This window comes from Theropithecus gelada, chromosome 4 (genome assembly GCF_003255815.1).
Source record: "Theropithecus gelada isolate Dixy chromosome 4, Tgel_1.0, whole genome shotgun sequence".
Lineage (NCBI taxonomy): Eukaryota > Metazoa > Chordata > Mammalia > Primates > Cercopithecidae > Theropithecus > Theropithecus gelada.
This window is the reverse complement of record NC_037671.1, coordinates 47827401-47843259: the sequence shown is the minus strand read 5'-3', so window position 1 is coordinate 47843259 and position 15859 is coordinate 47827401. Positions and strand designations below refer to the sequence as shown.

The 15859-nt window shown below is 39.4% G+C and overlaps 1 protein-coding gene across 4 annotated transcripts in view; it reads right to left on the bottom strand.

The window, feature by feature from the left end:
• RUNX2 (runt related transcription factor 2) overlaps positions 1-15859 on the bottom strand; it is a 221188-nt gene that overhangs the window by 53097 nt on the left and 152232 nt on the right. For all 4 annotated transcript variants that reach the window (XM_025383817.1, XM_025383818.1, XM_025383820.1 and 1 more), the window contains one exon: positions 6286-6459. In XM_025383817.1, the coding sequence (XP_025239602.1) occupies positions 6286-6459 (174 nt within the window). The remainder of the gene's footprint in view (positions 1-6285; positions 6460-15859) is intronic.

Below are 15859 nucleotides of genomic sequence, written 5' to 3'. Positions count from 1 at the left end.
CCTGCTAAGAATCCGGAACTCACAGTCAACTGTAATAGCTGAAGTGGCCTCCAGCAAGTCATTTCTCCAACAATCGATTTCTTCCATCTGTGAAATATATACTTTTCGAATTGTTTTAGGCCTTTGGTTTGTAAATGGTAAAGAACTGCATAAATGAAAGTGACGTACAGAAATGAGAGGAAGCTGAGCCATGATAAACTACATTTCAGCTTCCCAAGAGTACTTGGTGGTAAGTACACGGGGCCATGGAGCTATGGAGAGCTGCCTTTAATTCCTGTATTTACCACTTACTAGTAGTAAGTGGGACCTTGCATGAGTTATTCCACCTCTCTACCATCAGTTTCCATAATAATGCCACCTATCTCATAGAGCTGTTGTGAGGAATGTACAAGTTAAACTCATTAGATCAATACCTGACACATGATAAGCATTTAATAAATGGTAACCAATAGTAATTCAATCAAACAGACACTAGAAAAATATTATGGCTAGGATAATAATGGTGGGTGCCGCTTCCTGAAGAGGTCAGTGACCCATTTATTCATTGATCACCCAACCAAAAGTCAGGTAGTAAGCAGGTACTGTGTAAGACAATGGAGGACACAAAGATGAATAAAACATGGCTCTAGACTTGGAAAAGTTCAAATGGAATGAACTTTCAAGTTCAAATGGAATGATGGAGGAGACAGACGTGTGAACGGTAATCATCAGCACATGGAACAAGATATAATCAAGGGTTGTACAAAGTGGCTCGGGAGCCTGACTCGACTCTGCTTGGGTAGGTTGGAAGAGGCTTGACAGAGGTGGCAGCATTTGATCTGAGTTTTGAAGAAACAGTAAAAATGTGTTTGGAAAACCAGGACAAGGAAGAGTGTCTAGGCAAAGAAAAAAGCATGAAATACAATAACATATTAATTTAAAATTTAAAAACCAACAAGTGAAACTTCAAATGAATTGCTTGTACATTACAAAAGGAGAAAGCCACAATAAATAACATGATGGAATATCTAGCAGCCTGTGCAGAAGTGTCCAGAATCTCCTCCTGAGTGAAGGGCAAAGAGGGGTCTGAACCAAGGAAAAAACTGTCCTGTGCACTTCCTTCCAGCATTTACATGCAGGGAAAATCAACTTTCATTGACTGCTTAGAAAAACAACCAAGACTCAAAAGAACCAAGAGCTGCTTTTAAAGGAGAAAAGAAATCACGAAAGGGAACCCTGCAACCTAGCAAGAATCATGAGAAGGGAAGCCCCTTGGGTGTCTGCAAAGGCAGTTTTATGAGCCACTGTAGGAGTGAGAATGTCAAGTCTCTTCTTTCTTAGCATCTTCTTTTCTCCACCCAACTGCTTCTCTGAGCTCCCCAGCCCCACTCCGTCTTATCCTCCCTGAGTCTTCCCCACATCAGTAAATGGCACCACCATCCTCCAATTGCCCAGGCCAAAACTCTGAAGTCCTATTTTCCCCTCACCATCAGCAAGAGTTGTGAGTTCTCTTAAAAAAAAAAAAAAAAAAAAGAGTATTCAGAATCCTTCAGTGTCCTTCCATCTCCATTGCTACCACCATTAACTCTCTCAGGCTACTGCAGCAGCTTCCTGAACATAATTCTGCTTCTTTCTTTAGCCCCTTATGGTCCCCTCAAACAGCATCCAAACAGGTTTTATTATGCATGTAAATGACATAACGTCATTCCCTTGCTTCACATCCCCCACTACACTGGTACCCCACTGCAGTCAGAACTAAACCCAAACGACTATTGTGGCCCCCAAGACTCCCCATAATCTAGGCTTTGCATGAATTTCCTACTGCCTGAAATGTCATTCCTCACAGATCTTCAAAGCTTTTCAAAGGAGCCTTTCTCAACTTTCCAATCAAAATTAGTTCCTTCCTTCCCCAAGTTGTTATCTATCAATTATCCTATTTCATTTTCTCACAGCATTTATTATCAGAGATTATCATGTACATATGCTTACTTACCTATTTACTGACTATATCTGACACTAAATATAAGCTCCTTGTGAGCAGAAGCTGCATTTCTCTCACTCACTTGCATCAATGCCCGGCAGATAATAAGCACTCATGAAGTATTTTTTGAATGAGTGAATAACAGAATAGCAGCGCATCGCCCACCCTAAAACTGAGATGAATGTCCCAATCCACCAAACCAAAGGGCCTGGATCAGCATTATTTTTTAGGTGTAGCGGACCCATCTAGAGGATAATGACTTTAAAGATATCTTAAGCAGTATCTCCCAACATCATATCCTGACTCTACTGCTATCGCCACTTTCTGAATCAAAAGAAGTGAACATTTGTGACAGACTAGGAGTTTCCTGGCACCTAGAGACAAGCAGCAGATGTCTGAATGATAAGAAGAGGTCTAGAGGAAGCAACTTCCCCAGGAAGCTGTGGGGAGGCCCTGGGCCTTCAGCTGAACGTCAGCCATTAAAGACTTCCACAAAGTATCACCATCAGACAGGCACTGCAAAGACACCAGGGAGGGAATACAGAATCAGACTGAAGTTAGGTGGAAACCACTTCAGTTAGGTTCTAGCCACCACATGGCTAGAACTTTTGGCCCTAGGAATTGCAAGAGACACTGGAAAAGGTTAACTATGAAACACTAAGTGCTTATGACTTCCTCAATTTACGGTTGCTAATTTCATTTCACTCTTCTGGGAGTTTAAAGGCATCTTCTGCCTTTTATGTTGGCAAGTGGGAGAACTAGAGGTGACTATATAGCCATGATCATTATCTACAGTTTTGGGGTAAGAGCTTGAGATATCAAGAGTAGCAAGCCAATCACAGACAAGTAACTGGGCCCTTCCTGTTACAAATGTCTTGTCCAAAGGATTACACGAACTAAAATGCAGATATGGCATATTGCAAAGAAGTTACAAAATCCATTACAGGCAAGAATTTAAATTTAGTCATGCAATTACATTAACCCTAAACTGGAATAAAACTGGACGGTTTAACTATGTAAATGTTTTATTGAAATGTGATTTAAGCTGCTGCCCATCACTGGGGAACAATGACATCCTGGGACAGGAAATTAGAAGAGTTAATGCTACTAAGACAGATATGATATCTTCTCAACCCTGACTGCACTGATTTCTTCTCACCTGAACTTTCAATAATTCACATTTAATGAGACACTGCCACTGGGCTAGTCACAAAAGAAAATAAATCCCTATAATAAATCCCTTAAAGAACGTACAATCTAGCAGGGTAGAAAAGGTGAATATACAGTGTCCTTAAAAGAAGGCAATCTTAACTAAAGCTTAGAGGGTGGATACACTGCCTTTGGATGAAGGTTCCAGAACTCTTTCCTGAAGAAGATAACATAGTAGCCTTGGAGGATGGGTGGAATCTTGTCAGCAGAGACTACTGTAGATGGGTGGCTGAGTAAAGGGGTACAGAGAGAAGCACGTGTACTCAGGAATGGTACTACAGTTGGGGCACAGGATGTGGTATGCCAGGGCTAGGGAAGATAACTATCTCTTCAACTATAACTAAGAACAGCGCTTTTCTTCTCTCTTCATATTACCTAATACCAAGTTTGCTACATGGGGTAGGTCCCAAATAATACTTATTGAATAAACAGAGAAGTCAATCCAGAGATTTAAAAATTAAATCTATTCAATTCATTTTCACGTTGCTGCTGCTCCAGATGTTCCTGGGCTTTCCTTTAAAAACTGGGTCACAGTAGAACACTGCATCTCCTTGGTTATGGACAGACACAGGCGTTCTCTCACTCACAATATGGGAACATTTAAAGAAAGCTCACATGGCCAAGAGTGGTTGGGGTGACAAGTATGTATGTGGACATCTGGAAATTTGGAAAGTTTGAGAAAAGTTGTTGGGTCCAATACCTAGTGGATGTTGAAAAAAAAAAGAAGACTAGTCTATAAATCAATTCTATTACTACTATAATCCCAAAATGAAGAGCACTAATACTCATAAAAATTCCAAGAAGCTATCAGTACCTAGAAATTAACTTGTTTTATATTTTCGTTTTCAGAAATATATCCAGTGAATGTGTTCCCTGCCCTGCCAGTAACTTGCTGTGCAACTGCAGACAAGAAGCTTAACTTCCTGAGCCTCCCAACAGGGAGGGTGAAGAGAAGCTGACAACTGGAGGAGGGCCAGGCCTGTGGAGGTGGCCACACTCCCAGTCTGCTCAGATGCATTTGTGGCACAGGCAAGCCCCACACCTCCTCCGAGCCTCACTCTCTGCATGCATATCTGCTAGGCGGGGATGCCGCTAAAACACAGATCCTCTTCACAATTTTTCCAGCCATTTGTTTCACGATATCTAAGGTACCTTTAGGTTCTAAAATGTCCTCTGGATCTACTTTATGATCTCATCTTTAGATTTAAGGACAAAGCCTTGAGAGAAACATCTTCTTAAGTGAATCTAGCAACATGCAGGCTCCAAAAGCCATTTCTAAAGCATTAGTCATTAACAGCATAAATAGCAAACAAATAATGATTAGAATACAGAAATTAAACATTTAAAAAGCCAGTGGTTGCCAAATCATAGAACATATATTTATATATATTTTTATTAGTCATCATAAATCCATTACAAATCATATATAAACATATATATACATATATATATCCACATTTGCTTCTACAAACACACATACACACACACATACACACACAGTCTAAGGATTACTATAAAGACAAAAGGAAAGCTATTATATGCCTCAACGAATAATCTAAAGCCTACTACTTTATTTTTTTTACATATGTTTAGGGGGTATAAGTATGGATTTCTTACATGCATATATAGTGCATTGAGGTGAAGTCTGGGCTTTTAGTGAACCCATAACCCAAACAGCGATCATTGTACCTAATGGGTCTTATTTCAACCCTCACCCCCACTCCCACTCTCCCACCTTTTGTAGTCTCCAAGTCCACTACTTTAAATGCAGTAGCACCCATAGCTACAAGCTTCAAATTCACAAGTCGGTGTGAATTTTACTCTTGTGTTTTTATCAAAGACATATGTCTAGTGAACACATTGACTTTCCAATCCCACATATCAATGTTTAAAGTTTTATATAGTCTAAAACATGGTCATTCTTCAAAGGACAATAATGTTCTTAATGCAGATATCTGGTTATCTTTAGTGTTTAGATGTTTGATTTTTATAATTCTATATTATTTTTTTAAATATACACTCATGCAAACTCATACATTCAGACTAAAATACATATACTCACAGAAAGTGAAACCTACTCTAAGTAACTATCCAAGAATACATTTACATAATATGGGCAGGAGAGAAGAACAGATAGGTCATTCCTTTTATAAACAATTATGTTTTGAGACCATTAAGAACATTCGAGTCTAACTGCTATAAACAAAAATCCAACCATAAAAAAGATCCATGTAGAGAGCTTATTACACATTTTGTTTTGACTTACTTTCCCTCTATTCTAGTCCACCTCTACCAATGATAGCAACTAGATGACATGTAAACTTCCTTTCAGCTCTCAATACTTTTATCTGCAAATTAAAGATTTATAATAATTAATACACTCTCTTGTCATCACGACCTAAAAATTTTCAAACTAGTCTTTAAATAAATCTGTGTTTGCACAAGTGGGGCAAAAAGAAAAGAGTCGGGGATCTTAATGCACCAAATGTGAATGATTAGTCTGTAATGTAACGCCGATGTTAATTTCTCAGAAGAAAGGTAAAGTAAGTAGCTGACTAGAATTTATAAAGAGAAATGTTGAATGGAGAACCAGAGCTAAATGTAAGTCAGAAGTGAATTCTGTGTGCCCGATGAGCCACTCATTGACCTTGCCTTATAACTACCAATCAAGGCTTCCTGTTCGCCCTGGGCAATTTTTAAGCAGACTTAATGAAACAGTTACACATGTAAGAAATGTAAGCCCAAATCTGAGACGGTAACACTAATTTTCTAATAGTAAGGGTGTGATGTTATCCCCTGCACCACCTGGATACAATATAGAAATGTATAATAAACATTCTCCCAAAGTGCATTATTACCATTCCATCTGGGTGTAGACTGAGATTGCTGCAGAGTAGAGCATTAGTAGAAATATCCCCCAAAATGTTATCCCCAAGTTATTGAATGTTATAATTTTTTTAATAAAAAAGAAGAAATCAATGTCTTCAAGTCTTGATTCTTTAATAATAAGCCGCTTCACAGCTCCAGGAGTTTTGAAGTGAACACATCTCCTCTGGTAGCCCCTCACCCCCAGCCTGCCAGCGTCTATGCAAGTGAAACCTATGAGTCTGTCTTACCTGTAATCTGACTCTGTCCTTGTGGATTAAAAGGACTTGGTGCAGAGTTCAGGGAGGGCCGTGGGTTCTGAGGCGGGACACCTACTCTCATACTGGGATGAGGAATGCGCCCTAAATCACTGAGGCGGTCAGAGAACAAACTAGGTTTAGAGTCATCAAGCTTCTGTCTGTGCCCTGGAAATAGCAAATCATAAAATAAAAGCATATTAATTAGCTGAACAATTGACCATGCTAAATAGATATGTGAACATACAAACTGGGAGTTTAAGCCAAGGAATTATCAATATTAATATTTATAATGACGTGTCTACATAATGCCTTCCATTTCAAATTGCTTTATGAGCGATATCTGGTGGCCAGCATTCCTAGCTGTGTTTTATAAATGGAGAGCTGAGGTCTCAGAGGGCAACTTGGAGTCGAGCATCAGTAGAGAGGCCGGATACTAGGCGCCTTCTCTGGTCCTCTCAGTGAGAAAAAACAAAAACAAACAGGAGAGGTGTGTATTGGGGGTGTTTGCTTGTTTCATGATGGAGGAAATCCCCTTTGAAAGTTCAGAGAGTCCATGCATGTTAGCCACAATGTCACAAAGCTGGAGCAGAGACACAGACAAACACATTTGTCAAAGGGAAATTTCCACGAAGACAATGGTGACTTTTCTTTAACGTTACAACTACTCTTTACTAAGACTCTTTTCTGGAAAATTATAACTCAAACCTAAAGCCCTCTAAGAAATAAAAAAACAGAAATGTAAGCAGGGAAACTCAAATTCTCAAGAGGAATCTGGATATTTTGTGATATGCCCAAGCTGGAAAGTGTATAACAAACTCTGTTAAATCAGAGAGAATGCTTTTTTATTTTAAATCCACTACTGTGGTTTTGGAAAAGAAGCTGAAATATACTCTTTAAGTAAACATGTGACTGTGACAATTCATTATCTGGGGGGGAAAAAAACCTTTCTATCTCTCTTCCAGTTTATTCAAGTCTAAAACCTAAGGAAATTCTGAGTATTAGAGAAATACGCAAAATTAAAATAAACCAAGGTATTAAGACTTCTTAAAAATCATCAAATCATTCTTAACAAGAGACATACTAGTGTCTTGGTGCAAGTATAACAGAAAAGCATCTGAATATGGGTGTGCCATAGTAGAGTAAATCTATAGGGTGGTGCTATTGGGAACAGATGCAATGCCTAATAGAGAAACAGAAATGGACTGTGGATTCCTTCCTCCAGATTCTGTGCCAGTGAGGCCCTAGGGTGCTGCCCCAACATTTTAGTATAACTATTAAGTGACTGAAGCTGATTTAAGGAAGAGCCGCCAAGATGATGATGGGATTAAAAGTTTGCCCCTTGAAGAGAAACTAAGGGAATTAGAATGGTATCCATAAAAGAAAAAAACCTTGAAGAAGGTTTATGACAAGGCTTCAAGCATGGGAGTTTTTCACTACTCTACGGGTAATGCAAACGTCTTAGCTTCCACTTAATACAGAACAAGAGGAATGTATCAGGATAGGGTTAAATTGAATATTAGAATTTCCCAACTATAAGCTGTCTTCGTAAGACAAATTCCTTATTTTATTTGCCCCAAAATGTATTTTCCTGTCTCCTTTTTCATTGCCTACCCAGCCCAAAGAAAACAGATAGGAAGCCAAGGCTTGGTAATATGAGTGTAGCTGTCTCCACGGCCAAACGTGTTCCAACTAGACCCATTAACTGAAATGCACCCACCACCCTATTTCCTGCCAGTGCAAGATTTTGGGCATCTGCTATAACAGAGGGACTAGACCTAGGAGAAAAATGAACAGGGAAAATTAGAGAAGTTCATTGTTAATGGTTGTTTTCTCCACCATTACTGTTTTGTATACAGATTACAAATAGATTTTAGATCCCTAGAGGACTTTTAGAGATGATCCAAAACAGCTCCTAGACCCTGGCAAGTAAAGTGTTCACCTATGAAGTGACTGAGTTGTGCAGAGGTAGAACAACTAGCTTATGGTCCTCGGCTGCCGACTAGCTCAGCCTCAACGAGGATATAGCCCTGGTCCAAGGTGACTGAGCTTTCCATTCATCATGTGGCACCATCAATGCTGGTATTCTAGCTTTCTCTTCCCTTCCTCTTCCAGCTGCCATGGAGGACTGAAAATATCCAGATCATATAGAGTGAGACACCTAAGAACTAAGCCCAGTGAGGTGCCAAGGCTGGCTTTCAACATAAGCAGAAGTAGCAACAAGGATTCAATTACAAAGTTAATAATTCACCCATTACCCTAAACAAACGGCTGTAGCCTAACTCACCAAACTTCCATCGGTACATCTTGTTGGGTCTAACTAGTTTCACAATTAGGGAATTATATAGTACTTGTCACAGATCCATGGAGTCTGTGCCTCACACTCACACACACACAGACACACACACACACATAGTATTGGTGTGGTGTTGATACAGCTGTAAACATTAACAAGAAAGCTTACGGAATTGTCCCTGGAAGTTATTTTTCTTAATAGGCCATATTTTTGGAATGGCAGGTTCCCTGAGGGCTGAGGGGAGGGCTACATGATCTTGCATGGTTCCTTTATACACTAGGACTTTACATGGGCTATGGGTCACAAGAAAATTTAATAAGCTTTGCCTCTGCTTTCTATAGCCTTTTCATTAGGTTTTCCTAGAGGCTGTATGAGATGTGAGCTCAGACTGTACATGTGTGAGTACATTTTTACTTTCTCTTAGCCCAGCGCTTTCAGGAGTAATAAGAGGTTGCAGGCAAAAATAAAGGACTTAGCCTAGGACTGGTAAGTGTGAAAAATTTTAAAGCAGGTGAAATTTTAAAACCCTCAATGACCTTTTGGAAATTGTCTTCAAAGAGTGCTTCCAAGTATCTACAGGCACCCTAGAATAATTCAGGAAACATTTATCTGCAGATGCACACATACAAAAACATATGCATTTTTCTTTGTAGATATCTGCCCCTTCACAGCCACCACTGCAACCACAACAAAATGTACTCTTCATAAAGTATGAAGTACATTGAAGAACAAAGTACATTGAAGAGCAAAAGCCAAACAAGTTCTTCACATTTCAACTATGACAAATACCTGTTACCACTAAACCACATCAGGGTAACACTCGAATGATGGTCTGAAAGAGGGTGTACTTAAATCTCCAGCACCCAATTCCTTCAGAAATCAAGAACATAGAAGACCAAGGACACACTGACTAAGTCAAGGACAGGGTACTATATCATAGAGCAGTGAGGACTAAACCTCATCCAAAGGGCCAACGAGTAGATCTTCCAAGCAGGAGAAGGGTATGAAGAATGGAAAACTCCTGTATTATACTTGAGACTCTATGTAAAAATGCTCAGTCCTGGATCCCTACTCTAGCTGAACTTTCTCCCAGAATCCTACCATCCTTGCTGAATAAGAAAATTCCCTAGGGAGTTTTGAAACATATGGATGTCCAGGCCCCATATCAGATCAATTAAATCAGAATTTCTGATAGTGGGACCCAGGGAAAAGGTCTCTTTTTTTCAAGAGTTCACCACATGATCCAATGTGCAGCCAGGATTGAGAACCACTGCCCAAGGTGATCTCAATCTCATGCACTAAATACCACCTATTTATACCAATGACTCCCCCTTTTCTGGGTTGAGCCCTGACCTCTGTCTTGAGTCCCAGGTTTGTGTGTTCCACTGCCTACTTGACATCTTCCCTGGGATGTTCCAAAGGCATCTTAAATGCAGTATATTCAAAACAGAATTTTTTTATTCTCCCCTACAAAAAAAATCCTATTTCTCTCTAATAGTCCCCCATCTCAGTAAATGGCACTAGCCACTCAGTTTCCTAAGCCAAAAGCCTAGACATTTTCCTTGATTTCTCCTTATCTCTCACTCTCCACATTCAATCCATTACCGAACCCTGTCATTTCTATCTCAATGCTATATCTCAAATCAATTCAGTTCTGTCCATTTCTACTGACATAACCTTGGCCTAAGACTGTAGCATTTTTCTCTGGGTAGCTGAAAATTTGTCTCCTTTTCAGTTTCCCATCTCAAGAGCTTTCCATATTCCTGAAGTGCTCCTCCCTGATTCCTTGTAGGGCCCACTCTCTCTTACCCCTTAGACCTCGGAATGACCACCACCTCCTATGAGAGGCCTTGTCTGTCTTCCATAACCAAAATAGGTTCCCACCCTTTTGAGCACACCCTCTCTTTATTTTCTTTATGGCAGTCACCACAATCTATAATTATCTTGTGTATTTATTTTTGTCTCTCCTGTAAGACTGAAGTCTCATGAGAATGAGCCCTCTGCCTTGTTTACAGCTGTAAACTCACAACCTAGTTCAGTGCCTGCTACACAGTGGGTGCTCAGTAAATATTTATGCAATAAGTGAATGAATGAATATTCTCCTCTTTTAGATAAATTCCTTGAATGAAAGAAAATTTTCTGGTCCAGGATATCATATTATATATATCATATTCTTTCCCCAAAAAAGTTCTTCTTGTTTGACGATCTAGTGAATCTAGTGGGCAAAACCTTTCTCTAGAGACAAGCCCTTATTCGTGCTTCCTACAAAATTTTACTGAGGGACATTCGTTTAAGTGAAAACTTGCTTTCTTTCTGGAAAATCCTATCTGCTTTCACTGTAATTCTTAAGCATTGTTGAAAGTCACTGGGAATCAGAGAGATGAAAAGGGCTATAGAAATCATTTAGACTCTAAAGTTTAGAGTAATATGCTTCTTTTATGGATGAGGACCCAGAGTGGGGACGTGCCTTACCCAAAGTCATACAGTTAGTGGCAGGACCAGACTCAGTTTTCCTCATTACTAGTCTGGGGCTGTTTTCTCTCCCATTGCCAACCAGCTTATTTCAGCTCATAATAGTTCAGCAGCAGTCATTCAGGGGAAATCATGATCAAAAATCAATTTAAAATTAAAAACAAAAAAGTGGTTTCCAGAAAAGATTTCTTTCAAAAAGTTGAGTGTGTTTAGCTGAATATGACTTTTGTTGCAATAAATTCAGGGGCACAAGAAGAAAGCATAATCAAAAGGTCACAGCATTCACACATCCTTAGAGCAAAGACAAATGAGAAACAGTTAAGTCCCTAAGCCACAGTCTAGCGAATCACCCCATTGTGCCCTACCCATAATGAAAGTTAGTAATACTACCATTATAACTTCTGCTTTCAAAAATCACACATCTGAAACTGACACACCAAGACTCTGAAAATGTGGTCTGTGCACTACGAAAGTAAACTTGACTCCGTGTGATGTGACGCATTTCGCCCATTTTTATGAAAGCTGATTGAGAAACATTTAACAACTTCGGAGAGCTACATGGCTCCCCAGCCAGAAACTTACATTCTCTGTACTATATCCACAACCTGATGCACTGCACCAGTCAGCGCACCCTGAAGAACGTCAAAACGCACTTACAAAAAACAAAACAAGGCACCTTTCATGAAGAGTGTGCCATGGGATGCCCAGTCTACCCTAATGCGGCACAGCAGAGTCATTCTGCTGATCACTAGGGCACGATGTTTGGAAGCTCATCTTTTTGGAGTAGTATTTTGACTTGATTTTTAAAATTCCTTACGTATCTACTTGTATCCTAAGTATCATGAAAATATAATTTTTAAATAAAATAAAGTTTAAAAGAAGATCTGTAATAGAGCATCAATAAGGAATCAGTACCATGTCCATATTTGGGTCAGTTAGTGCAGCTAATGTGTACTGGTTATCTACTACACACAAGCCTCACTGGGTATTGTGAGGAGGAGGGAATAGAAAAATATATAAGACAATATCCTTGCCCTCAAAGAATTCACAGTCTAGTGGGGAAGAAAGCAATTAAATATAACTGAAAGACTGTGGTGAGGGCAATCACTAAAATGCCATGATTGCGGATCAGTTGAGAAAATCTGAATATGAACTATTTTTACATATTAAGAAAGTAGTACTTCCTGTGATTATGTAGAAAAATGTCCTTCTTATTTAGAAGGGCTAACATATATTTAGGGATTAAATATCATAACGTCCAGTATTTGCTTTAAAATATTTGGGCAAAATAGTAGGTGAGGAAATATGCCAAAAAATAAATAAAAGGTGATGGGTAGATAGGATTGTATTCAATATAATCTCTATTTTTATGTTTGAAATTTTTCATAACAAAAAAATTTAAAAGTATTTAAGTATTATAGGAAGTACAGGGGAGCAATTTATTTTGACTAAGGGGAAAGAGAAAACCATCACTGACAAGATCATGATGCCTGTCCTTGAAGGCTGAGTAGGATTTTGATAAGCAGAGAACAAGGAAAGTTAGCTGGAAGAAAAATGATGAAAACCTGCAATAAATATCTTGTGAGACAAGATGATGCTAAATATATATATATATACACACACACACAAACATGCACACACATATATACACATATCTATATATGTATGTGGTATCAGTCTAAACAGATACACACCATTCTTCAAACCACTTTATACCTCTAGTCTTACTACTATACATTAATTCTTCTAAGCTATGCGGTACCTGTGGGAATCTGCCCTTTAAAGACAGTTCTTGGCTGGGCGCGGTGGCTCACACCTGTAATCCCAACACTTTGGGAGGCCGAGGCAAGTGGATCACCTGAGGTCAGGAGTTCAAGATCAGCCTGACCAACGTGGAGAAACCCCATCTCTACTAAAAATACGAAATTAGCCAGCCATGATGGCACAAGCCTGTAATCCCAGCTACTCAGGAGGCTGAGGCAGAAGAATCACTTGAACCCGGGAGGCAGATGTTGCGGTGAGCCGAGATTCGCGCCATTGCACTTCAGCCTGGGCAACGAGAGCGAAACTCCATCTCAAAAAGAAAAAGAAAGAAAGGAAAAAGATAGCTCTCTTGATGAATAAAACCACACTTTGGCAGTCCAGGAGCCTCATCCACCATGCATTCAGACTTCTCTGGAAGAGACGAGTGACTGGGGAGACATGAGCTAATTTTGCTGTCACCAAGTATACAATTGAATAAAGTCTGGTCCAATACTCTAGGGCTCAAGCCACAGGATATAACAGTTTCAGAATGTTGTGACAATGATCCCTGGAGTACAAAGGAAGAGAGGAGAGGACTTGTATCAGAATTACTATTTCTCAGAGAAAATTGGTTATATGTCCACAGAGCTGCTATTCCATAGCAGTTTTGGAAAAAATAATGAGATCCTTCACTTCTAATCTATCCTAAAAGTGCTACATGAAGCAGTGGGTTCAGGTTGACTAATTTTAAAGTCATGATTGCATTCCACATGTAATTGTTGCATTTCTACTGCTAAGGATGAGCTTTACTGTATCTTAGGGAGTTCAGTCGATGGTTTTCAGCAAAAGCAATAGCACAAAGATTACACAGACTCAAGTACGTTCTTAAGGAAGCCATGCAAAGTTCTCATCCACATACTTTATTATAACTATTGAGGCTTTAGATTAAAAAACTTTGATTTTCTGCATTCCTACATCCATGTAAAAATGAAGATACTATGGAGAAAAGTGAAAGTCTGCTCCTCTGTTTACTTTCAGATGACTACATTTCACTGGTGGTTTGTGAATGTCTAGAAATCAAAGACCTATACTCTTGTAATGTTTAGTTAAGCCCTTTGCCCCTCCCTTCCTCCTCAAACCATCCCAACCAGCTTCTCCTCCGATTTCCTTATTTTCATCATCATCATTTTCTAGTCTCTCAGGCTCAAAATCCAGTGTAGGCGTATCTTTGTCACCTCCTTTCCTAGACCCCCATCATCCACTCCAGCCCATTTCTATAGTTTCTTCAGGAATGGGCCCCTACTAGAACCCTCCTAACCTCTGGCCTGTGGCTAACACAACAGAGGAGCAGCCTGGCATATTTGGAAGGGCACCAAAATGGAACCCTGTTGGTCTTAGTTTCCTCATCTACCAAAAAATGAAGAGTTAGTTTCCATGATTTCTGAAATTCTTTCTCCCCACAAATCCTAACATTCATGTCACTTACCTGCTCAAAACCTTTCAATTGTCTTCCATTGTCTACTGAATTAAATAGAGCCCCCTGAGCCCAGCAAACAAGGACCTGGAAAATATGGTCGCAAAATGCGTTGTCACTTTCATTTCCAATGGCTACAACTGTACTGCTCCCAGCCTGTGCTCTACTCACACTGGTCTATCGACAGTCCAAATACACCCTGTGCCTTTGCTCAAGTTGTCCCCTCCACTTGGAACACCCTCTCCCCAACAACTCCGTTTGGCAAAATTCCTTCCAAGCTCAACTTGGTCATCACATTGTTCTGGTGCTTCCTGTCTCAAAAGCCTTGATGATCCCCCTGATTTCTATCCCAGTAAGCTGAGAGCAGCTACAACTGTGTTTTGTCTAATACATGTGGTTGTGCTCAGGTGCGGTAGGCATCCAGTAAGCATTCACTTACTATGAATTGACATAAAATATTTATACAACATTTCAAACCCTGTTATTTTAGATTTTCCTAGACTTGACTGAGAACCTCTTAAAGATAGGTGTCACGTTTTACGTCTAACACGAAGTTGGAGACTACATACAGAGATGTCACACAACAAATGACTGCTGAATTAATAAATAAGAACATGGATAAATTTAAAATTATCTGTACTTTTCCCCAGTAAAGACAAAGAGGACAGAAAAAAGAAAAAAAAAAAAAAAAAGAAGCTGGTTATTGGGAAACATTTCCCACAGTAAAATTGATGAGTCTATAATCTTTGCTGGGAAAGGCTGCTGAGTCATCTTTTTCCCTAAGAGTGCACTGTCTGATTCAGGTCAAAAACTATTTCTGGACTACAATAATGAAATGGGCTAAGAAATTGTCTTCATGTTTAAGGCCTCTAGCCCTTTGAGCCGCTGGAAATTAATAGCCATGCAATATGACACAGGATAACTCGTGAGTAGAGACAGCCCTAGAGCAATGTTAGTGTGTGGCTTCAGACAGAGGACCACAGATCATAAACAAATCTGCTTGCAGAAGATTCCTCTCTGATGGCATTTCAAAAATGAGCTAACGAAGCTTCTCTCTAAGGGCCCTTCTTAATATATAAACCAATTTCTAAAGGAAAAAAATCGTAATCACTACCACATATCTTCAAGAGTCCCCTTTCAGCTCTTAAACAGAGTCAGGCATGTAGGATTCGGCGTTTATCAAGAGAGAAGAGAGGAAGAACAATTTCACCCAAGAGAGGTCTGAAGCCTTTCCAGTCTCTTGGGTGAAACATAATTATGGGAAGAAAAATATAATCTACTCAAGAGACATAATTACATGGTTAAGCCATAGACTCCATAGAAATATTCTAGGGACTCTAGCTCATAGAAAAAAATGTTAAAAGTTGAATTTGCTTTCTTTTAATACTAAAAGGCACCCATTTAGATCAGTGACATAAAGTTCACTATCTCAATCTCACATGTAGTCATTTTTAAATACAATTAGATGTGTGTGAGAGAAAAGTGAAGCCCTGCTTCTTTCAAAATTCAGGCTTCTAAGGGTTGAAGAATTCAAGATCTTTGAATAAATATGTTAGTAAATAAAAGAATTGTACGATGTTCAT